Source organism: Ciconia boyciana, chromosome 27 (assembly GCF_034638445.1).
Source record: "Ciconia boyciana chromosome 27, ASM3463844v1, whole genome shotgun sequence".
NCBI classification, from domain to species: domain Eukaryota; kingdom Metazoa; phylum Chordata; class Aves; order Ciconiiformes; family Ciconiidae; genus Ciconia; species Ciconia boyciana.
In genome coordinates, this window is record NC_132960.1 from 982489 (window position 1) to 1005353 (window position 22865).

General features: G+C 70.3%; 4 protein-coding genes across 5 annotated transcripts; 2 read left to right on the forward strand and 2 right to left on the reverse strand.

Moving 5' to 3' along the window:
* Nucleotides 1-148: 148 nt before the first annotated feature.
* On the reverse strand, nucleotides 149-3607 carry TMBIM6 (transmembrane BAX inhibitor motif containing 6). The gene is made up of 10 exons (XM_072847304.1): nucleotides 3453-3607; nucleotides 1757-1860; nucleotides 1549-1657; nucleotides 1325-1445; nucleotides 1145-1193; nucleotides 971-1068; nucleotides 778-857; nucleotides 557-657; nucleotides 410-482; nucleotides 149-296 (listed from the first exon to the last, which is right to left on the reverse strand). The coding sequence occupies exons 2-10, from the start codon at nucleotides 1810-1812 to the stop codon at nucleotides 273-275; spliced, it is 711 nt and encodes a 236-aa protein (XP_072703405.1). The 5' UTR covers nucleotides 1813-1860; nucleotides 3453-3607; the 3' UTR covers nucleotides 149-272.
* Nucleotides 3608-3872: 265 nt separating this feature from the next.
* FMNL3 (formin like 3) lies at nucleotides 3873-18213 on the forward strand. Its single transcript, XM_072847288.1, is given in 29 exon segments — nucleotides 3873-4088; nucleotides 6696-6779; nucleotides 6866-6946; nucleotides 7030-7106; nucleotides 8645-8728; nucleotides 9080-9232; nucleotides 10273-10381; nucleotides 10465-10541; nucleotides 10625-10718; nucleotides 11047-11121; nucleotides 11209-11319; nucleotides 11399-11548; nucleotides 11707-11808; nucleotides 11893-12110; nucleotides 12112-12137; nucleotides 12214-12282; nucleotides 12574-12698; nucleotides 12791-12993; nucleotides 13431-13665; nucleotides 13755-13823; nucleotides 13974-14054; nucleotides 14162-14291; nucleotides 14368-14528; nucleotides 15399-15500; nucleotides 15604-15693; nucleotides 15813-15924; nucleotides 16032-16130; nucleotides 17606-17638; nucleotides 17727-18213. Coding segments are annotated over 27 exon segments (3057 nt in total). The 5' UTR covers nucleotides 3873-3941; the 3' UTR covers nucleotides 16124-16130; nucleotides 17606-17638; nucleotides 17727-18213.
* On the forward strand, nucleotides 16145-17642 carry LOC140644345 (uncharacterized). Its single transcript, XM_072847079.1, has 2 exons — nucleotides 16145-16564; nucleotides 16679-17642. The coding sequence occupies exons 1-2, from the start codon at nucleotides 16191-16193 to the stop codon at nucleotides 17640-17642; spliced, it is 1338 nt and encodes a 445-aa protein (XP_072703180.1). The 5' UTR covers nucleotides 16145-16190.
* A 1610-nt stretch (nucleotides 18214-19823) lies between the features above and the next one.
* Nucleotides 19824-21816, reverse strand: ATG101 (autophagy related 101). Of its 2 annotated transcripts, none has more exons than XM_072847289.1 (3): nucleotides 21660-21816; nucleotides 20923-21211; nucleotides 19824-20786 (listed from the first exon to the last, which is right to left on the reverse strand). In XM_072847289.1, exons 1-3 carry the CDS (start codon nucleotides 21740-21742, stop codon nucleotides 20382-20384), a joined length of 777 nt encoding a protein of 258 aa, XP_072703390.1. In that variant the 5' UTR covers nucleotides 21743-21816; the 3' UTR covers nucleotides 19824-20381. The 2 variants fall into 2 exon arrangements, with proteins under 2 accessions (XP_072703390.1, XP_072703391.1); XM_072847290.1 differs by having other exon boundaries at nucleotides 21606-21681.
* Nucleotides 21817-22865: the final 1049 nt, after the last annotated feature.

Below are 22865 nucleotides of genomic sequence, written 5' to 3' on the forward strand. Positions count from 1 at the left end.
GTCGACGATAACCCCGAGGGACGCGGGCTCTGGGGGTGGGGGGGAGCCGGGTCGGGGAAGGGGGGGGAGCCAAAGTCCAGCAGGATCCGCAAATTGGCCGGTTTCTAATCAAAGAAAAGCTAAACGAGAGAAAACCCCACAAGGTGCGAAAGCTTCTGGGCTGCTTTTCATCGGCAGCAAAGCGCAACCCCTTTAATGAATCGGAGAGGGGACGGGGACGGGGTGGGGACGGGGACTGGATGGGGACAGCTCCACCTCGGCCTGGAGCCGCTTCACTTCTTCTCCTTCTTCTTGTTCTGCAAGAGGAGAGGCGGCCGGTCATGGCCAGGTCCGTGGCCCCCGTCCCTCCCCGTGTCACTGAAGGGCAGGTTTGTCCCCCCCCGGCCGTGCCCGGGGGACCGTCACCCACCTCGGTCATGCCCAGGATCATCAGCAGCTCCCGGAAGATGTTGACGAAGTCGAGGAAGAGATCGACGCAGTGCCTGTGGGGACAGAGGGACGCGCTCAGGGGGGCCCGGCCCGTGTCCCCTGCCACCCCCCCAGCCCCGGCACCCACCAGATGTAATCCTTGTCCCCGCTCTCCGCCTTCTCGATGATGAGCTGCGTGTCGAAGAGCACGAAGCCGCACATGATCATCAGCCCCAGGTAGAGGTTGGCCTGCGGGAGCGAGAGGGGACATTAGGTGGGGACAGCCCCGAGTTGGCGTCACCGGTGCGAGCTGACGTCCGTCTGTCCATCTGTCCTCCGCAGCGTCCTGGCCGACGGGAGGGGACTCACCGTGAAGAGCCAAGTGGATCCCACGAAGGCGTTAACCAGGGAGGAGAGAAGCATCAAGGTGAGGCCGGAGAGCAGGAAACCTGCGGGGAGAGGGCAGGGAGTGAGGGCTGGCCCCGGCCCCGCCGTGGGGTGCCCCCCGCCCCGTGCAGGGAGCCCCCCAGCCCCCTGTGGGTCCCCTCCCAGCCCCCCTCACCTCCCAGGTAGAGGAAGCTGCGGCGCCGGGCATACAGGGCGCTCAGCGAGAAGCAGGCGAAGATGGTGGCGGTGCCCAGGAAGGCGGTGGGGATGATGCTAGGAGAGAGGAGAGGGGGTGAACGAGGCCTGGGGGGGGTCGGCGGGGGTGGCTGGGGGGGGATCACGCTCCTACCTGGGGTTGATGGAGATGCACATTTCCAGGAGGGGCCCCAGGTTGATGCCTGGAAGGACAGAGCGGGGTGTCACCGGAGCCACTTTGGAGCCGGTCGGTGCTGTGTCAGGGCCCTCGTCCCACCCCTCCCCGGGGCTCGGGGTCCCACGGGACTCAGGAGGGTCCCCGGTGCCCACCTACCTGTCAGGAAGGCGAAGCCGGCCAGCATCCCCAGCCTCTTCTGCTCCGTCTCCCGGCTGTGCGGGGTGGCCGTCAGCCAGATCATCAGCCCCAGGGCTCCCAGGCCGGTCAGGAGGCTGAACTGTGGGGTGAGAGGCAGATGGGGGCCCGGCATTGCCTCACTGGGGCGGCACGGGCAGAGGGGTGTGAGCATGGGGGCTCACAAAGGCCCAAAGGCCCCTCACCTGGAAGAGGTGGGTCACCACGTTGATGTAGGCCCCCGCGGCCGCCACGAACATGCAGAGGGCGAAGCTGGCGTAGACCCTCTTCAGGTGCTCCTGGGTGGAGGCCGAGCTGCGGGCGAGGGGGCGGTGGTGAGGCCGGTGGTGAGGCCGGGCACAGCCCCCCATGAACCCCCCCACTCGAGCTCGGCCTGCCCGAGGCGTTACTCACATGTGGGAGAACTTGAAGAGGGCGTCAAAGTTGATGTTTCGGTCGAAGACATTCATGGTGCCGGGTTGGGAGTGGGCCCACCGGCCGCTTCGCAGGGGTGCAAGCTGCAAAGAGGGGAGGTGGGTCAAGGGGACGCCGGAGCCCTCCCGTGCTCCCAAAACTCCCGCCACGCGGCAGGGGAGCTCAGTGCGAGCCGAGGACCTGCCCGTCCTGTGTGGAGCGAGCGGCAGGAGCTGTGGGCTGCTTGGGATCTGCCACGCTCTGTGCCGGCCGGGCGCCAGAGCCCTCCTCGCCCAGCTGGTGCAAGCGTTGCGGGCTGTTGCGAGACCGGGGCTGCCCCCGGGGAGGCCCCGACCCCACGGGAGCGCTGCCGGCAGCTGGAAAGCGTCTTTGTGCCAGGCTGCTATTAGCGCCCGTAATGACGTCCCCAGAGGAGGCTCCGGCAGCGCGAGGCTCCCTGCAGGGCCTCCTCCTCCTCGCCCCTTCCTGCTCCGTCCCCTCCGCGAGCCTCTGGTCCAGCTGGCTCGGCCAGTGCCGTTTACCCTGGCACCTGCCGGAGCCCAACCAGCCCAGCAAGTGGCACGAGCCGCCTGTCCCCGAGGGGTGGAAGGGACTGAGCAGACCGGGGCAGACGGAGCCCGAGGGGCTGCGGGCTGTGGGGCTGTCAACCGGCCACCCTGGCGGAGGGGTCACCTCCTGCCACACCGGCACGAACCCCTGCGCCCGCCGGCCTTGCCCAGGGCTGCGCTGCTTTTGCCCCAGCAGTGGGACGGGGAGAGCTCAGTTGTCACTGGGCCGGTGCCGCCACGCCAACGGGGACCTCCTGGCTCGGCCTCACGGCTCACGGTGGGGCAGAAACAGAGGCTGCTGCCCCACGGCCTCACCGGGGGTTGAACAAGGCAATGGGGAAGCTGGCTCTGGGCGGGGTGTGGCGGCCGCGGAGGTGTGCGACGGCCTCCCCCGGCGTGCCGGGCGGCTGTGACAGCGAGTTTCGTCAGGCAGGGCCTGCTCTCCCTGCGGAAATGGCAGGTGGGTCCCGGCTCCCGGGACGGCAGAAGGACCCGGGCCTCCCACACCGGGGCCAGGGAGCCGGGACAGCAGCCCTTCACTTGGCACGAGTGACTTGAGACCGGGCCGGAGCCGTTTCGGTTTCGCTTGTGCCGGTCGGCGGCCCGAGGGCGGCTGCCGGGCGCCGTCGTCAATGGGTAACCGGGACCGTGGCTGCCGCCGACCTTTACCCACCGGCGCCTGCACCCGGCCCCGGCCCTGGCACTGCCCCGGGCCCGCCAGCATCGGCCCGCTCCCCCTGCGGGCGCCTCCGAGGGGGCCTCGCCCCGGCTCCCACCCCGCTGCAGCCCCCTGGAACCAGAGGGAGCCCCCACGGGGGACCAGACCCGCGTGTACACCCCCCCCACCGCAGCGAGGCCTGGTGGGGGGGCGGGAGCTGCCCAGGCCGCGTCCCCCCGGGGCGAGGCCTGCTGGGGGGGGCAGGAGCCGCCCGGGCCCCCCGGGGTGAGGCCTGGGGGGGGGGGGGGGGGGCAGGAGCTGGCCCAGGCCGGGCCCCTCCGGGGCGAGGCCTGATGGGGCGGGGGGGGCTGCCCGGGGCCCGCAGGCGCCGCGAGGGCCCCGGGGGGGCGGCGGGGACCCCCGAGGCCGGGCCGGACCCCCCCGCCGCCGCGGTCCCCCCAGCCCTCACCTGCGCGGCGCTCCGCCGTCCGTGCCAGGCCTCGAACGGTCCCCCCCTCCGCCACGCCCCCGGCCCTCATTGGCCGGCGCGCCGCGGAGGCCCGCCCTCCTCCTCGTTCTATTGGCTCGCCGCCACCGCCCGGGGCGGGGGGGGGAACGAGCCGCCGCCGCCGCCCATTGGCGGCCGGCCGCGCCCGAGCGCCGCCGTTGGCCAGGCGCCCCCTCCCCCGCACAGAAGCGCGACGCTCATTGGCCGCCGTGGCCTCGGCCGGGCCAATCGGCACCTCCCGCTCGCTCCCTGCCCTCGGGCGCCCCCCGGTGGCGCCGCCGCCCGTCCGCCCTTGGGCGCCCCCTGGCGCCGCCGCCGCGGAAGCGCGGGCGGCCCGGCGGGGCGGGGCGGGGCCGGGCGGGGCGGGGCGGGGCGGGGCCGGGAGGCGGCGGCGGCGGCCGGACGCGACGGGCTGAGCCTCCCCGCCGCCCCCCGGTGCCTGGGCCGGGGATGGGGAACGTGGAGAGCGCGGACGGGGAGGCGCTGCCCCGGGGCCCGGGAGCGGCGGCGGCCCCGGGCGGGCCCGGGCTGCTCGCCCCCGGCAAGATGCCGATGCCGGAGCCCTGCGAGCTGGAGGAGCGCTTCGCCCTGGTGCTGGTGAGAGACCGACCCCCGCCGCGGCCCCGGCCGCCCGCTGCGCCCCCGCCCGCCGCCCGCCGCGCCCCTCCGGTTCCCGGTGTGCCCCCCCCGCGGTGCGCTTCCCCTGTGCTCCGTCCCGGCTCCCGCTGCGCCTCCCCCGGGTCCCGCTGCGTTCTCCCGGTTCGCCCCTACCCGGGACCCCTCCCGGTGCTCCCTCCCGGGCCTGACGCGCCCCGCCACCGCGCTCCCCTCCCGGCGTCCGGCTGCGGGCGGGCGGGCGCCGCTGGGGACGGCACCGGCGCCCGGAGGAACCGGGGGCGGGCAGGGAGCGCCGGTGCCCACGGGGATGGGCAGTGGCCGCGGGACCGGGGGCAGCCGCGGGGGAAGCCCGTCCCGGTACAGCCCCGAGGGGGTGACGCCACTCCCGGTGCCACCGCAGGGGCCCCTTGGGCCTCGGGACTTTTTGACCGGGAAAGTCCCATCGAGGCGGCACACGGGTCCCGTGGGTGCGGTGTCCCCAGGGCTGGGGGACCCATGGGTGCAGGGTCCCCAGGGCTGGGGGTCCCCGTGGGTGGGGTGTCCCCACGGGCACGGGTGCCCTGCGTGGTCCCCAGTCCACTGTCACGGCCGGGGCGGTGGCCTTCCTGCAGCGGTCACCGGCCAAGGCTGCGGTGCCACCCTGTCACTGAGATGTGGCTCGATGGTGACCCCATCCCCACGGCGTGACCCCGGGCTCCGTGGTGCCACCGATCAGGACCACCAATGCCGTGGGGGCCACCGCGTCCCACCAGCGCCTGGCTCACGGCACAGCGGGGTGGCCCCGTAGTCCGTCCGTGGTGGGGTGGCCCATCCACGGTGCCGGCACAGCTTTGGCTTTGTTTGGGGGGTGGCAGGACACCGGCAGGGACACCATGGCTGGGTGACACCCAGGGCACACGGCCCCCGATGCCTGGCACCGCCATCCCGGTGGTGGCCATAGCCAGCAGAAGCTGCGTCCAGGCAGGAAATGCCGAACGTGGCCCCGTGGGGCTCTGGGAGCCAGAACCGGGGGCTACCAGGGGGCACCGGCACCCCCAGCGTGGGGCTGTCCTGCCAGCGGCGAGTGGCACCCGCCCACGGGGCCGTCACCCGTCCCCGCATCCCACGCGGGGCGGATGCGGCAGCCGGTCCCCATGGGGCCAGTGGGGGGGTCACACATCCTGCCGGGTGATGCCGATGCCGGGGTTGGGGATTTTGGGGGGGGTGGCATTGGGGTTCCTCCGGCACCCCCAAAATACCCCCCCTCCGGCATCGGCATCGCCCAGTGCCATCCCGGCTACTGCCGGGGAGGAAAATATTTCATCATGTGATGGGGCTGCAGCACCGGCGGCCCCCGAACGGGCAGGATCCGGCCCCGGGTGTCCCCCAGCCCCGGGGTGGGCTCCAGCCCCGGTAGCCCCAGTCCCCGGGGGGCTCCGTCCCAGTGCAGCCGGGGGGGGGTCCCGGTGGGGGGCGGTGGTGGAGGAAGTGCCCGGCCGGGAGCGGCCCTGCTCCCGCCACAAAGGCAGGAAGCCGAGCGGCGGGAATGCCGGCGAAGGCGGCTGCGCTTCAAAGCCCCCCCGGTGCCCCCCACCCCCACCCGGGGCCTCCGTGTGCCCCCTCCCATCCCCCGTCCCCGGGGTGTCCCCGGGGGCCCCGCGATTTTGCCGTTGGCCACGATATACAAATAAGCGTGGCCCCGTGGGGAGGGAGGCACCGTCCCCGACCCCAGGACAATTTTGGGGGGACCCCATCCTGGCGGTGACGTCCCTGCTCCCGTGGGACTGTGTGTGTGTCCCCCCCCCGGGGTGCACGGCCTCGCCCAGGCTCTGTCCCGGTTTCCTGCAGCTCCGCTGGGCCGGGATGACCAGCGGAGGGATAATTTTAGCCGCCGCGGGGCGGGTGGAGTGCCGGCACCTCCCGGCTGTGGCGGTGGCCGGCTCCTGCTAACGGCACTGCCCGGGAGCTGCCTTGCCAGGGTGGCATCGCCCGCCGGCATGGCATCACCCAGTGGGGTGGCATCGCCCACTGGCATGGCATCACCCAGTGGGGTGGCATCGCCCACTGGCATGGCATCAGCCGGTGGGGTGGCATCGCCCGCTGGCATGGCATCACCCGGTGAGGTGGCATCGCCCGCCGGCGCAGTCCCAAGCCCGCAGCCATCCAGCATCCCCGGTTTCCATCGTGGCATCCCATTTGTGTCCTTGCCAATACGGGTGCCCCGGGCCGCATCCTGCACCAGCGGTCCCCGGGGTCCGCTATGAAGATGCCCAGCGCCCTGGCGAGCCGGGTACCGCTGCCGGGCTTTGTGCCGCAGTCAGGGAGCGGAGGCTGCGGTTTGCCGGCGAGGAAGCGGGTGCAGACAGGAAGGACGTGTCGGCACTGGGGAGATTTGGTGGCTGGCACGTTGTGCTGGTGGCGTCTGCCGTCCCTGTGCCACGTGTGTGGCCCTGTGCCCACCAGTGCTTCCCAGTGCCAGGGACCCTGGCCGTGCCGTGGGGCCGGGTGCCCTCGGGGGGGACCCTGGCCGTGCCGTGGGGCTGGGTGCCCTCGGGGGGGGCAGCGTCCCCGTGTCCCCCAGGGTGATGTCCCCCCCTCTGCCCCCAGAGCTCCATGAACCTGCCCCCGGACAAAGCCCGGCTCCTGCGCCAGTACGACAACGAGAAGAAGTGGGACCTCATCTGTGACCAGGTGGGGGGCTGAGGGGGGGCCATGGGGGGTCCTGGGGGGGGGCTGTGCTGCCGTGCCGGTGTAACCAACCCCCCCATCGCCCCCAGGAGCGGTTCCAGGTGAAGAGCCCCCCCCACGCCTACATCCAGAAACTGCGCAGCTTCCTGGAGCCGGGGGTCACACGGAAGGTCAGGGGCTGGGGGGGTCGGGGGGGGTCCAGGGGAGCTGGGGGACCATGGTGGGGCACGGCTCAGCCTCGCTTTGCCCCCAGAAGTTCAGGAGGAGGGTGCAGGAGTCGACCAAGGTCCTGCGCGAGCTGGAGATCAGCCTGAGGACGAACCACATCGGGTGAGCGTGGGGTCCCGGGGTGGGGGGGGCACAGGGTCCCGGCGGGGGGGGGACGGGACACAGGGTCCCGGCACCGGCCCCGCCGCAGCTGCAGGGGAAGTTGGAGGCGCTGCAGGAACTGGGCCGGTTCCTGCTCTGGCCGTGCCGCGGGCCAGGGCTGCCGGCGAGCAGGTCCCGGGGGCGGATGCCGCGGGCGGATGGGCCGGTGATGACGCCCTGCGTGAAGCAGCATGGCCGGATCCTGCCCAGCTCCTCCCAGCACCGGAGGGCTCGGCACCATCCCCGAGCCAGCGGCACCCCGACCCCGCACCGGCGGCTCGTCCCTCCGGCGTGGGGGGAGACGCACGGACGCTGCACGGGCTGGCCGGAGGGACGGGGATGTTCCTGGGGACGTCACCGGTGGGTGCCCGGCTCTGTGGTCACGCCCGCGTGCTTGGGGTGGCTCGTGCACGTGCCGGCCTGTGCCCCGCCACCGGCCCCGCCACGGCCCCGCCATGGCCACGCCATTTGGCTCTTCCCTGCTCGCGGCCCGAAAATAGCAGCAGCCGGAGACAGGAAACGGGCTGGGGCGAGGGGCTGGCGCCGGCAGGAAAGGGGCGGCCGCGGCCCCCCCTGGCTCCTGCTGCTGCCTGACTCATGGCCCAGGGCACGGGCAGGCACAGGGACCCCCCTTACCATACCCACACCCCACTTTGTGCCCCCCCTCTCCATGCACGCAGCCCTGTCTCTCCGTGCATGCACCACCCCCCCGCCCGTGCGCACAGTCCCTCTCCCTGTGCAGGCACTGCCCCATGTGCAGCCCCCCCCATGCACATCCTGTGCACGCTGCCCCTCTCCCCGTGCACCCCTGCTATGGACACCCCCCCAATGGACACCTCCCCTTGTGCACACTCCCCATAAACCCCCCCAATGGACACCCCCAATGGACACCCCCTTGTGCACACTCCCTAGACACACGCACACCTCATGCACACCCCCCAGTGCACACCCCCCGTGCACACGCCCCCCTTGTGCACACTCCCTATACACCCAGACCCCATGCACCCCCCAATGGACACCCCCCCCATGCAGATCCCATGCACACACACACCATGTGCATCCCCCCCCATGCCCACACACCCCCTTGCACCCCCCCACGTCCCTGTCCCCGGACGTATCCCAGCCGGGCTCCTTGCCCTGCGCAGCACCTCACACGTGCACCTTAACACCCTCCCACGGGGTCGGGGCACCCCGAACCCCCCCACCCCGGGGTCCCCAGGGCTGGGGGGGGGGGGGGGGGGGGCAGAGCCCCAGCACCCAGCTCAGCTTCCCGCCTCGCGCCCCGGGCCGAGCCCTCCCTGCCCTGCAGCCAGCAGATAAAGCCGTGCCGGCGCTGGCACGGGCGATAGCAGAGGGGCTGCAACGGCCGCTGGAGCCCCGGGATGCCCCCGCCACCCCCTCCCCATCCCTGCGGCGGGCCGGGGGTCCCCATGGATCATGCCGGGGGGTGCCGGTGGTCCCTGGCTCCCGCGGGCCCTGATGGGTGCCTGGTACTGTAGGTGGGTGCGCGAGTTCCTCAACGATGAGAACAAGGGGCTGGACGTGCTGGTGAACTACCTGTCCTTCGCCCAGTGCGCCGTCATGTGAGTAGGGTGCTGGGGGTCCCTGGGGTGCTGGGGGACCTGGGACGTGAAGGGTCCTGGTGCCCCGTGGCTGCTCCCTGCCGCAGGTGGCCGATACCGCTTGGCCCCTTATCGGCACCGGGGCAGCCTGGCCGGCACGTGGGGACCCGCCTGCCGTGGGGTCCCGAGGGACGTGGGACGCTCGGCCCCCTCCTGCCCGCCCGGGCTGGGGATGGGGGTCCCAAGGACCACCCTCGCGCTTCTCCCTGCCCCGCCGCTGCCCAGCCGCCACCCGCTTCAGCGCTTGCTGCGGTGGCTGTGCCGCTCCGCGCCGAAGCCGTGTGCCCCTCCCCGCGCGCGTGTCCCACCCAGGTTGGATTTTGAGGGCCTGGAAGGCGGTGAGGACGGCGCGCTGGAGAAGCTGCGCGCCTGGAGCAGGTCCATCGAGGATCTGCAGCACCCCAGCGCCCTGCCCACCCCTTTCGCCAGCAGCCTCGCCCGCTCTGCCCGCCAGACCGCCCTACGGTACGTACCCGCCACGCCGGCCGGCTGCAGGGGTACGTCCAGCCGCTGCGCCCAGCGGCTGCCCGGCTCTGCCGGCTCCGGCTGGCTGCGGTGCTGCCGCTTGCTGCGTGCCGTGCCATGCGCCGTCCTGCCCGTGGCGCGTGCTGCGTGCCCGCTGCCTTGCGGTGCGTGCTGTGCCGTGCGCCGTCTTGCCCGTGGTGTGTGCCGTGCCATCGTGCCCTGTGCCGTGCACAGTCCTGCCCACGGCGTGTGCTGTGCTGTGCGCCATCCTGCCCTGTGCCACGCATTGCCCTGCCCGTGGTGCGTACCGCGCCGCGCGCCGTCCTGCCCCGTGGTGCGTGCCGTGCCGTGCACCGTCCTGCCCGTGGTGCATACTGTGCCACGCGCTGTCCTGTCCCGTGTCGTGCACCATCGCGTGCATGGTACGTGCCACGTCCCGTGTGCCGGCTGCCCCACGGTGCGCCCCACGGCGTGGCTGTGCCGTGGGCATGTGCCACGCGTGCCGCAGCCTGCGCTGCCTTGCGTGCCGTGTCCCATCCTGCTGGCCGGGCGCGCCGTGCCCTGCCCATCCGCAGCGGTTCGGCGCTGCCATCCCCGTCCTGCCCGTGCCGCCTGCCCCGTCCCTCTGCCTGCTGCGGCCACGCTGCCTCTGCTCGCCCCCGCTCTGGCTCTGCCCCCGCGCCCCGGGGTAACGCGCCCCATCTCTGCTTCCAGGGCCGGGCCCCCCCCTCTCTGGCTGCGCTCTCTCTCTCTCTTCTCCGCACCCGCCTCGCCGCTCGCCCGCCGGGTAAGTACCGGCTGCCTGGGGCCGGCCCGGCGCTCGTGGCGGCTTCGCTCCGCGTCTCCGCCAGCCTCTGTCCCTGTCGCCCTCCGGCCGCTTCTCTCTTCCTCTGCCCCTTCGAAAGCCCCGCTGTCCCCATGCCGTCCCCACCCTGGTCCCCACCGTGGTCCCGCGGGGCTGGTTCCCGCCCGGGCGAGCGCTGGCGGTGCAGCACCGGCAGTGCGAGGGTCCCGCTCACCGGTGCCCGGTGTCCCCCCAGCTATGGCACGCTGCCGAGCCGCAGGGCGCTGAAGAACTCGCGCCTGGTGAGCCAGAAGGACGACGTCCACCTCTGCATCATGTGTCTCCGGGCCATCATGAACTACCAGGTACCGCCGCCCTGCGGGGGGGACGCCGCCGCTGCCGCTGCCGTGCCGGCGCTGCTAACGCCGTCCCCGCTCCTTCCCCGCAGTACGGCTTCAACCTGGTCATGTCCCATCCCCACGCCGTCAACGAGATTGCCCTGAGCCTCAATAACAAGAACCCAAGGTAAGGGGGGGGGGGGTGGTCTGGCAGGGTGGGGGTCCCCCGTGCCAGCCGGGTGTGACGGTGCCGGTGCTGCTCTGCCCTAGGACGAAGGCGCTGGTGCTGGAGCTGCTGGCGGCCGTCTGCCTGGTGAGGGGCGGCCACGAGATCATCCTCGCTGCCTTCGACAACTTCAAGGAGGTACGGGGGGAGCAGGGGCAGGGATGGGGGGGACTGGGGGAAGACGGGAACAGGCTGGGATGGGGGGGACACTGGGGACACCACGATCAGCCTGGGATCAGGGACCAGGACCCAGGGAATGGAGGAACGGACACCAGGACCAGGCTGGGATGGGGAGCCTGGAGCGCAGGGGATGGGGCGATGAAGGAGGATGAGGCCAGGCTGGACTGGGGGGTCTGGGGGCACCAGGACCAGACTGGGATTAGGGGACTGGAGCCCAGGGGATGGGGGATGGTGGCTGGGGGGGGGGGGGCAAGCCAGGTTAACCCCGCGTCTGCTGCCCGCTCAGGTCTGCAAGGAGAAGCACCGCTTCGAGCGGCTGATGGACTACTTCCGCAACGAGGACAGCAGCATCGACTTCATGGTGGGCCAACCCGGTCCTGGGCGAGGAGGGCTTTGGGATGGCAGGGGGTGCTGGGGGGGCTCCTGGTGACGCCAGCTCTGCCCGCAGGTCGCCTGCATGCAGTTCATCAACATCGTGGTGCACTCGGTGGAGGACATGAACTTCCGCGTCCATCTCCAGTACGAGTTCACCAAGCTGGGGCTGGAGGAGTTCCTGCAGGTACGGGGGGTCGGGGGGGCTGAGGGGGCTGCCCCGAGGAGCCCCCACCCCGTCCCTGACGCTGCCCCGATGCCCGCAGAAGTCGAGGCACACGGAGAGCGAGAAGCTGCAGGTGCAGATTCAGGCGTACCTGGACAACGTCTTCGATGTGGGGGGGCTGCTGGAGGACGCTGAGACCAAGAACGTGGCCCTGGAGAAGGTGGAGGAGCTGGAGGAGCATCTGTCCCACGTACGTGTGTGCGGGGGGACGCAGGGACGCTCCTTGCCAGGTCCCGGGGCATCCCCTCCCAGGGTCTGGCTCTGCCCCCGGGGAGGTCAGCAGTGATACCGGGCGGGGGTCCCCGAGCCGGTGTCACAGCCGTGTATGTCCTGTCCCCCCCCCCGCAGCTAACGGAGAAGCTGCTGGACCTGGAGAACGAGAACATGATGCGGGTGGCGGAGCTGGAGAAGCAGCTGCTGCAGCGGGAGAAGGAGCTGGAGGTGGTCAAGGTGCGTGGTGAGGCCGTGGGGGCCGTGGGGAGTGGGGCAGGGTCCTGGCCCCCCGGCCCCGAGCCTGACGCTCGCCATCCCCAGGAGACCTACGAGCACACGAGCCACCAAGTGCACACGCTGCGGCGGATGATCAAGGAGAAGGACGAGGCTTTCCGGCGGCGCTATGGCTCCGAGCCGCCCCCCATACCGGGCACCGAGCCCCCTCCCCAGCCCGAACCCGAGCCCCTGGAGGAGGCCCTGCGGCTCCCCGTCCTGCCCCCCGTGGAGGCTGCGCCCCCCCCGCCCCCTCCGCCGCCCCCTGCCGCCCCCCCCCCCCCCACTCCCAGGTGAGGGTCCCCGGGGTGTCCCCTAAACGGGGCCGTCCCCGCTGGGGCACGGTCTCACCCCCTACTCCCTTCGCAGGCAAGTGCCCCCCGGCCCCGCCGCTGCCTGGGGCTTCGCCCTCCATCGCCCTCACTGTCGGGCTCTCGGGTAGGTGGGGTGGGCGTGGGGACCGTGGGGACCGTGGGGACGGGGATGGCACGGGGACCGTGGGGACGGGGACAGAGAGGGCGTGGGGACAGGGGAAGGGTTGCAGGAACCGGAATGTCGGGGTTGCAATCGCCAAGGGATGGGTGCAGGGACCACGGGATGGGGCTGGGGATGCCCAGGGGATGGTGACAGCTTGGGGACCGATGCGCTGGACTCGGGTGGCTCAGGGTGGGCACAGGATGCGTCCCCCTGCCCCGGCGGGGGCTGAGCTGGCTCCTGCCCCGCTGGCAGCCATCCGGATCAAGAAGCCCATCAAGACCAAGTTCCGGCTGCCCGTCTTCAACTGGACGGCGCTGAAGCCCAACCAGATCAGCGGGACGGTGTTCAGCGAGCTGGACGACGAGCGGGTGCTGGAGGTGAGCCTGGGACTCCTGACCCGAGCGGCTGGGTGGGCGCCACCGCCACTGCTGCCACCTCTAAGTCGTCCCCCCCCGCCTCATTCCACCAGGACCTTGACCTGGAACGCTTCGAGGAGCTCTTCAAGACCAAGGCGCAGGGTCCGGCCCTTGACCTCGTCTGTGCCAAGAACAAGGCGTCGCAGAAGGCAGCCAGCAAGGTGACGCTGCTGGAGGCCAACCGCGCCAAGAACCTGGCCATCACCCTGCGCAAGGCAGGCCGCAGCGCCGAGGAGATCTGCAGGGCCATCCACACGTACGTGCCCCCATGCTGGGGTGCAGTGGGGGGGGTATTGGGGAGCTGGCTGGGGTGCAGGGGGGCTGGCTGGGGTGCAGTGGAGCCAGGCAGGGTTCAAGAGGTCTGGCTGGGGTGCAGGGGGCCAGGCAGGGTTCAAGGGGTCTGGCTGGGGTGCAGGGGGGCTGGCTGGGGTGCAGAGGGGCCAGGCAGGGTTCAAGGGGTCTGGCTGGGGTGCAGGGGGGCCAGGCAGTGTTCAAGGGGGCTGGTTGGGGTGCAGGGGGGCCAGGCAGTGTTCAAGGGGGCTGGTTGGGGTGAAGGGAATTTGGCTGGGGTGCAGGAGGGGCTGGCTGGGGTGCAGTGGATCCAGGCAGGGTGCAGGGGGTCTGGCTGGGGTGCAGGGGGCCCAGACAGGGCGCAGCGGGGAGCTGGTCCCCAACGGTGCGGGCGCGGGGCAGGTTCGACCTGGCGACGCTGCCGGTGGACTTCGTGGAGTGCCTGATGCGGTTCCTGCCGACGGAGGCGGAGGTGAAGGCGCTGCGGCAGTACGAGCGGGAGCGCAAGCCGCTGGAGGAGCTGGCGGACGAGGACCGCTTCATGCTGCAGTTCAGCAAGGTGGAGCGGCTGCCCCAGCGCATGGCCATCATGGCCTTCCTCGGCAACTTCACCGAAAACCTCCAGATGCTGACGCCGGTATGGAGCCGGGGAGGGGGGGATTGCACCCGTGGGGGGTGCCCGGACCCCGCACCCCAGCTGAGCCCTGCCGTCCTGTCCCCCTGCAGCAGCTCAACGCCATCATCGCGGCCTCGGCCTCCGTCAAGTCCTCCCAGAAGCTGAAGCACATGTTGGAGGTGAGCGTGGTCGGAGGGGGACCGGGGGATGTGGGGACCGGCTGGGTCAGAGTCCTGCCCTCCATCCTTGCTGTAGCTGGGCGGGGGGGGGTCCCGTGGGGGTCTCGTTCCTCCCTGACCCCCCCATTCCCGATGTTTTTTCCCGTGCAGATCATCTTGGCGCTGGGCAACTACATGAACAGCAGCAAACGTGGTGCCGTCTACGGCTTCAAACTGCAGAGCCTGGACCTGGTGGGCACCCCCGGACCTCCCGCCTGGGTCCCTGGGACCGCGTGGGCTCCCGGGGGTCCCATCCCACAGCCCTGACACCCCCCCCCCCCCCCCAAATTACCCTGCAGCTCCTGGACACCAAGTCGACGGACAGGAAGATGACGCTGCTGCATTTCATTGCGCTGACGGTGCGGGAGAAGTACCCTGAGCTGGCAACCTTCTGGCAGGAGCTGCACTTCGTGGAGAAGGCGGCCGCAGGTGCCCCCCGCTCCCGCGCCCCTGCCTCGCCGTCCCCCGGGGCTGTGGGTCCCCTGACCCGTCAGTGTCCCCGCAGTGTCCCTGGAGAACGTGCTGCTGGACGTGAAGGAGCTGGGCCGGGGGATGGAGCTGCTGCGGCGGGAGTGCGGCTTGCACGAGAACAGCGTCCTGCGCTCCTTCCTGGCCGCCAGCGAGGGCAAGCTGGAGCGGCTGCAGAAGGACGCACGGACGGCTGAGGTGAGGGCCATGGAGCAGCCGTGCCTCGCACGGTCCTCGCACACGCCTTGTCACGCACGCCTTGCTTTGCACGGCCCTCGTGCACGCCTCGCTTTGCACGCTCCTCGTGCACGCCTTGTCACGCACGCCTTGCTTTGCACGTTCCTCGTGCCTGCCTTGCTTTCCACAGCCCTCATCCACACCTTGCTTTGCACACTCCTCGTGCAAGCCTGCCTCGCTTTGCACGCTCCTCGTGCATGCCTGCTTTTCACGGTCCTTGTCTGTGCCTTGCTTTGCATGACCCTCGTGCACGCCTTGTCACGCACACCTTGCTTTGCACGTTCCTCGTGCCTGCCTTGCTTTGCACAGCCCTCATCCACACCTTGCTTTGCACGCTCCTCGTGCACGCCTGCCTTGCTGTGCATGCTCCTTGTGCACTCCTTGTCATGCACACTTTGCTTTGCACGCTCCTCGTGCACGCCTGCCTTGCTGTGCATGCTCCTCGTGCGTGCCTTGCTTTTCATGGCCCTTGTCTGTGCCTTGCTTTGCACGCTCCTTGTGCACGCCTTGTCACGCACACCTTACTTTGCATGCTCCTCATGTACACCTGTCTTGCTTTGCATGCTCCTCGTGCGTGCTTTGCTTTGCACGACCCTTGTGCACATCTTGCTTTGCACAGCCCTTGCACATGCCTTGCTTTGCACACTCCTCATGCACACTTGCCTTGCTTTGCACGGCCCTTGTGCCCACCTTGCTTTGCATGCTCCTCGTGCGTGCCTTGCTTTGCACGGCCCTCGTGCACATCTTGCTTTGCATGCTCCTCGTGCCGGGAGGCTGCCGGGAGCCATGGGACGTGCAGCCCGTCGGTGACCACCCCGTCCCCTGTTCCAGGACGCCTACAACACCGTGGTGCGGTATTTCGGTGAGAGCCCCAAGACGACCCCCCCGTCCGTCTTCTTCCCGGTCTTTGTCCGGTTCATCCGCTCCTACAAGGTGAGGAGCGGCCAGGAGGGGACATGCGGGGGGGTTGGTGGCACTGGCGACAGGGGGACTGGGGGGGGAGCTGGCTCCCACCGCCACCCCCTCGCCCCGGCAGGACGCGGAGCAGGAGAACGAGATGCGGAAGAAGCAGGAGGAGGTGATGCGGGAGAAGCTGCTGGCGCAGGAGGCGAAGAAGCAGGAGAAGGTGAGCGTGGGTGGGCACGTGGGTGGGCTGGGGCGTGGGTGTGGCACGGAGGGGACCCCCGTGTCCCCAGCCTGGGACCCCTGTGTCCCCAACCTGGGACCCCCGTGCCTCCCTCGCAGCGGAACAAGTGGCAGCAGCAGGAGCTGATCGCGGAGCTGCGGCGGCGCCAGGCCAAGGACCATCGCCCCGTCTACGAGGGCAAGGATGGCACCATCGAGGACATCATCACCGGTACGGCCCCCCCCGCCGCCCCTCGCCGCCCGGACGCCTGGGACCCGCCCGCGTGCGGGGGCTGACGTCTCCCTGTCCCCCCCCTCCCCGCCCGTGCCCCCCTGCAGCGCTGAAGAGCGTCCCCTTCACGGCCCGCACCGCCAAGCGGGGCTCGCGCTTCTTCTGCGACCCGTCCCACCACGACGAGTCCAGCTGTTAGCCCCCAGGTACCGCCTGCATGCCCGGGCCCCCGGGCCCCCCCCACCCCGGATCGCCCCTGGCCCCGCATGCCCCCTCCTGCACGCCCCCTCCCCGCATGCTGTCGCCCCGGGATGCCCCTCGGAGCGGAGCAGGATCCTGACGCGGGATCCCGGTGCAAGGCTGGGTCCCGGCACAGGATCCCAGCACAGGATCCCAGTGCAAGGCTGGGTCCCGGCACAGGATCCCGGCACAGGATCCTGGTGCAAGGCTGGGTCCCGGCACAGGATCCCAGCACAGGATCACAGTGCAAGGCTGGGTCCCGGCACAGGATCCCGGTGCAAGGCTGGGTCCCGGCACAGGATCCTGGCACAGAGTCCTGGCACAGGATCCCAGTGCAAGGCTGGGTCCTGGCACAGGATCCTGGCACAGAGTCCTGGCACAGGATCCCGGTGCAAGGCTGGTTCCCAGCACAGGATCCCAGCACAGGATCCCGGTGCAAGGCTGATTCCCGGCACAGGATCCCAGCACAGGATCCTGGTGCAAGGCTGGTTCCCAGCACAGGATCCTGGCACAGGATCCCAGCACAGGATCCCGGTGCAAGGCTGGTTCCCAGCACAGGATCCCAGCACAGGATCCTGGTGCAAGGCTGGTTCCCAGCACAGGATCCTGGCACAGGATCCTGGCACAGGATCCCAGTGCAAGGCTGGTTCCCAGCACAGGATCCTGGCACAGGATCCCAGCACAGGATCCCGGTGCAAGGCTGGTTCCCAGCACAGGATCCCGGTGCAAGGCTGGTTCCGGGCACAGGATCCTGGTGCAAGCCTGGGTTTCTGGCATGGGGTCTTCGGTGCAGTGCAGGGTCCCAGTGCAATACCGGATCCCAGCACGGATCCCACTGCAGGCTGAGTCCCAGCACAGGATCCCGATGCCAGGCAGGGTCCCGGTGCGGGTCCTGGCGCAGGGCTGGGTTTCCAGCATGGGGGGGGTCTTTGCTGCAGTGTGGGGTCCCAGTGCAATACTGGGTCCCAGTGCAAGATCCCAGTGCAATACTGGGTCCCAGTGCAATACTGGATCCCAGTGCAATACTGGATCCCAGTGCAAGATCCCAGTGCAATACTGGGTCCCAGTGCAATACTGGATCCCAGTGCAAGATCCCAGTGCAATACTGGGTCCCAGTGCAATACTGGATCCCAGTGCAAGATCCCAGTGCAATACTGGGTCCCAGTGCAATACTGGATCCCAGTGCAAGATCCCAGTGCAATACTGGGCCCCAGTGCAATACTGGGTCCCAGTGCAAGATCCCAGTGCAATACTGGGCCCCAGTGCAATACTGGATCCCAGTGCAAGATCCCAGTGCAATACTGGGCCCCAGTGCAATACTGGGTCCCAGCCCGGCGCCTGGAGGACTGGCCCCGAGCTGCCTCGGCCCCGCTGGGGTCACCCGGGACCGTCCCCCAGGCCAGGCCGGGGGTCCCCTGACCCTGTCCCTTCCGTCCCGCAGCCCGCAGGTGGATCCGCCTGTAGCCGAGCGAGGGTAAGGACCCCGGGCGGGGGGTGGGGGGGTCAGGCTGCGGCGGCCGGGCTGCCTCAGTTTCCCCTCCTCACCCCGCTCTGCCCCGCAGGTCTGAGGGGAGGTCTGCATCCTGCCCCCGGCACCGCGCAGGGACATCCTGGGCCACCGTCCTCGCCTGGGCTCGCAGGCGATGTCCCCGACCCCTGCCACCCGGGGGGGGACTTGTGGCCCGCACCCCTCCCAGTCTGCCCGCAGCAGAGGCCGAATCCTGCCTCCGGCTGCGGTGGGGGCCCAGCGGCGGTGGCTGACCCATGGGGTGCTGCCCCATGGGGTGTCCCCTCCCCATCGGGGTTCCCTCGTCCCCGTGGGGGTCACTGCCCCAGAGCTCCCATCCTGCCGTGGGGACCACAGGGGCCCCCCCGCCCCCCTCCGCGCTCGTCACTTTGACCACTGATGTGAACACTAATTGCCAAAAAAAAGGGACCAAAGCCAGGCCGGGGCGGGGGAGGGAGGGCGGCAGGATGGTGCCCCCCCCACCCTGGATCCCCCCGGACCCCCCCCCCCCAGTGACTTTTTGTACATGTGAAATATATGGAGTCTTTTACATGGCCGCTGCCTGCTTGGGGGGGTCGGGGGAAGGCGCAGAGGGGACCCAGGCGTCCGGGGAGCCCCCATGCTGGGGGAGTTTGGGGGGCAGAAGGGGGGCATGCATCTGCAGGGACCAGACCCTTAAGCAGAGCTTTGCGGGGGTGTTATTAAAGCTGCCGGATTAAGGTGGGGAGGGGTTGATGGGGGGGGAGCCCCCACATCGCCAGCCCCGCTCCGGGGTGGGGTGGCCCCGGTTCCCCCCCACTGTCAGCAGCTGTGGAGGATTGGGAGCAGCTTAGGACCAGGGCGGGGGGGGTTGCAAGAGGGGTGGAGGGGCAGGATGCGGCCCCGGGAGCAATGGAGGGGGAGGATCCGGCCTGAGCATCACCGAGGGAGAGCAAAGGGGGGCACGGAGGGGCAGGATGGGGCCACGGGACCCCCTGCTCGCAGGGCGTTTGGGGCAGGATGCGGCCATTGCATCCCTGCCAGCAGGGTCTAAAGGGCTGCGAGGAGCGGGGCGCGGCCGCTGCAGCCCTAGGAGAAGGGCAGAAAGGGTTGGGGGTGGCAGGGTGCGGCCCTGGCGTCGCCGCTGGCGGGGGTACAAGGGGTTCGGAGGGGCAGGATGCGGCCCCAGACCCTCCCCGAGCAGCGCCTGCCCCGCCAGCCCAGGGATTAGCCCTGAAACAGGGAATAAAAGTTTCCTCTAATCCCCTCGGGGAGGATTACCAGCGCCGCCGCGCCCAGGGCCGGATCCAGACCCGGCCCCGGGACTGGCCCCCGCCGTGGCTCCGCTGGCCCCGTTGCCTTTTAATCCGTCTGTACAAGCCGGGGATGCTGCGGCCCCCAGCGCCATCGCGCTCCGTCCCCAAGTGCCGTCGAAGATGCTGCGGACAAAGACGCTGCTGTCCGTCCATCCATCCGTCTGTCCATCCGCCGGTCCCTACGCCCCCTCGGCGGCCGCCTCGGCCTCGCGGGATGGCCGTCGCTCCCCCTGCGCCGGGGCTGCCACCAGACTCTCCGCCCGCAGCAGCAGGTTGCAGCCGAGGAAGAAGACGGCGAAGGCGACGGTGAGGCAGAGCACCAGGACGACGGTGATTTGGGCGGCTTCGGCCACCCGCACGTCCCCCCAGGCGCTGGCCTGCGTGCTGGCATTCATCTCCTCCTCCTCCTCCTCCTCCTCTTCCTCCCCGGAGCGGAGTGCGGGTGCACGGGGCGGCGGTGGGTCAGCGACAGACGGGGAGGGTTTAAGTGATGTCAGGGACCGTCTTAGCCACCCGCATGGCCCCCCTCGCTCTGCTGAGAGGCCGGTGCCCGGTGGATGCTCCCCCCCGGGCAGGGGAAGCGGCTTTGCCCCCCCCTCGGTGCTGCGGAGGGGCGCAGAGTCCTGCACGGAGGCAGGATCGCCCCGTCCCCTCCCCTGCGTGCCCCCCCCCTCCTTGGGGGGCAGCCCCGCGCAGGGTATCGCTGCCGGGGGGTGGGCAGCACTGCCCCGTCCCACTGTGGCCGGTGAGCCCCACGGCACAGGGACACGATGGGGTCCCCCAGCTCAGCGTCGGCGCCTGTTTCCCCCCCCATCCCATGGATGCCGGCCCCATCATCAGCCGGGGGGGGACGAGACTCCGTGTGAAAGAAGAAATACTTTATTTTTGCCCCAGAGGAGGCAGCGGGTTCATCTCCGGGCCCCACAGGGAAGCGGCTCAGTCCCAGGGACCGGGGTGCTGCCGGGGGACACACACGCGGTGACGAGGGACCAGGCTGGTGCTGTCTGTGCCGTGCAGAGTGAGCTGGAGAGCGGCCGCAGGCAGGGCCGGACACGGTTCGGACGCCATCCCCGCTCCGTGCCGATCCACAGCATCGCTCTGCCGGGCCACGAGCCCAGCGCTGAGCCGGTGCCGGTGCCGCACGTGCTGACCAGCAGCTCCCGCCTCGAGGACTCACCACCCCATAGCCAACCTGGGAGTCACCGAGCCGGTTCTCCGGGACCGGCGAGTGCCCCACAGCGCAAACCAAACCAGCGGCAACCCTCAATTAAGGGCCGGGCCGAGTCCAGCTGCCTGCAGACACTTTCTGGAGGCAGAGAGGAAGGATCCAAGCAGAGACGCTGTCCCAAAGAGCCAGGGGCTGTGCTGGAGAGGTGCCACCACGTGGGGTGAACCTGCCTCGGTGGCATCCGGCCCTACAGAGCCAGCGTGTCCTTGATGAGCCGGCGCATGGTGGTGGTGACCGAGGTGCCCAGGGAGTCCGTGATCTGGTAGGAGATCTTGTACAGGTAGGGCTGCACGTCCTTCAAGCTGGTGTCAAAGACGTTGTCCACCTCCGACTGGGTGGGCATCTTGGGCAGGTACTCGTGGCGGTTCATCACCTCCACGATGTTGATGATCTTCTCGCAGAGCTTCTCGCCCACCTTCTCCCGGCAGATCTGCCGCTCCTGCTCGTTAGCCAGGTTCACCACGTTCACCTTGATGGTCCACAGCTCCCAGGGGATGCACTCATCCGAGAAGGGCCAGCGTGACTTCTTCTTCTGGTAGAACTCCAGGGAGATCTGCCCCATCCCGTCGCTGCCCGAGTTGCGCAGCGCGTCCTGCCGAGAGAGCACGTGGCCCCGCTCAGGGGGGGCCAGGGACTGACCTTCCCCTCGCAGGCGAGGACACGGCACAGCCCGCAGGTTTTTAAGCTCCCGCTTTCAGCCCTGCCGGGTCCCCGTCGGGGCTCCTTACCTTGAACTCCCCGACAGCCTTGCGGAGGGCCCGGTCCAGCTCCTCGGAGGAGACGCGGACGTAGGCGAAGTCGATGAAATCACAGTCCACGTCCTGGGTGCCCACAGTGCCGATGGAGTAGGTGCCTTCCTTCTTGTAGTGGAACTTACCGGTGCTGCGGTGCAGCAGGACGGTGTGGAGCACCGCCAGCATGGCCTCCTCCACCTGCCGACCCTCCACCGACACCTCCAGCACCTCCGCACGGCAGTTCATGGCGGGGGTGGCTCTGGGGGGGGCACGACGGTGGGTCCTGCGGGGAAAGAAGGGTGTTGGGAGAGGTTAGTTGTGCCCCTGCTTGGGCAAGATCCCCTCACCAACCCCCTTTACCCACCCCCTGGGGACCCTGGTGTCCCAGTGTGTGCCCCCCCCCCCCCCCCAGGGACCCAGGCATCCCGGTCCGGGCCCCCGCCACCTCGCAGGGACCCAGGGGTCCCGCTCCGGGCCCCCCAATACCCCACAGGGACCCAGACATCCCGGTCCGGGCCTCCCACACCCCACTCGCCCCTGGAGAGCCCCAGGCCCCCCTCAGCCTCGAGGGCCCCGGCCCCCTCGGCCCCCAGCCGCCCTCACCCAGGGCCCCGTTCCCCCTCACCCCCGACGGCCCCGGCCCCCTCGCCCTCTCCCGGGGCCCCGGCCCCGCTCACCCCCGCGGCCCCGGCGCCCCTCGCCCCCTCCCGGGGCCGCGGCCCCGCACTCACCGCCCGGGACCGACCATCTGACCGCGGGGAGGAGGGAAGTGGAGCAGCCCATCTGCGTAGATGGGGGGATCGGGACACACCATCTGCCGAAGTGGCAGCGCCTCCCGCCGTAGCAGCCGTGTTTCCTCACTCTACACCTCTTGTCGTTAACGCTGTGCCCCCCTCCATGCCGTTCCCGGCCGCGGTGCGCCCCGGGGGCGGAATGGCCGTCCCCGCGCGGCGGCTCGGCCCCCCCCCCGCACGGCTGCCCGCTTGGTTGGTTCCGGGACGGGGCGCCACAGAGCTGCGCCTGTGGCGCAGCACAGAGCGGCTCACTTCCTCGGGGCGCTCCCGGGCGCACAGCGCCCCCTGGGCTGGAGGCTCCGCGGCGGTACTGCAGCGGCGCTGGGGGTCCGGTGACCCCCGGTGACCCCCGGTGACCCCCGCAGTGCCATGGCTCAGGACGGGGGGGGACACAGCAACAGGGGACAAGGAGAGAACAGGGGGATGTAGATGGGGACAGGGGACACAGGACATGGGCAGGGGCCATGGGGGCCACAAGGACATGGGGACACCAATATGGGGACATGGGGAAAGCAGGGACACGAGGACATTGGATCACAGGGGCATGGGAGACACGGGGACATAAGGAAAGGGGGGACATGGGGACATATGGACACAAGGGACATGGGGGGCAGGGGGACACAGGGATGGGGGATGGATGGACACGGGGACATGGGGGACACAGGGACAGGGGGATGGATGGACACGGGGACATGGGGGACATGGGGGACACAGGGACAGGGGGATGGATGGACACGGGGACATGGGGGACATGGGGGACACAGGGACAGGGGGATGGATGGCCATGGGGACATGGGGGACAGGGGCACATGGGAATGGATGGACATGGGGACATGGGGGACACAGGGGCATGGGGACACGGGAATTTGGGGCACTGGCACCAGGCTGCCCACGCCGCTGTGGGGACACGTGTCCTGGTGTAAATAGCAGGGAGGACTGCGGCTGTGGCATGTCACCGGGCAGAGGGCCGGGCACACGCCGTGACACATGTGTCTGTGCCGTGCAGCCCCGGGGCAACCGGCATGGCCGGAGCCAGCCGCGGGGCTATTTTTACTTGGCCTTGCTGGCACCACCGTCCCCGTCCCTCCTGCAGCAGCCCCTGCCAAGGGGATGGGGGACAAGGACAGGGCTGGGGATGGGGAC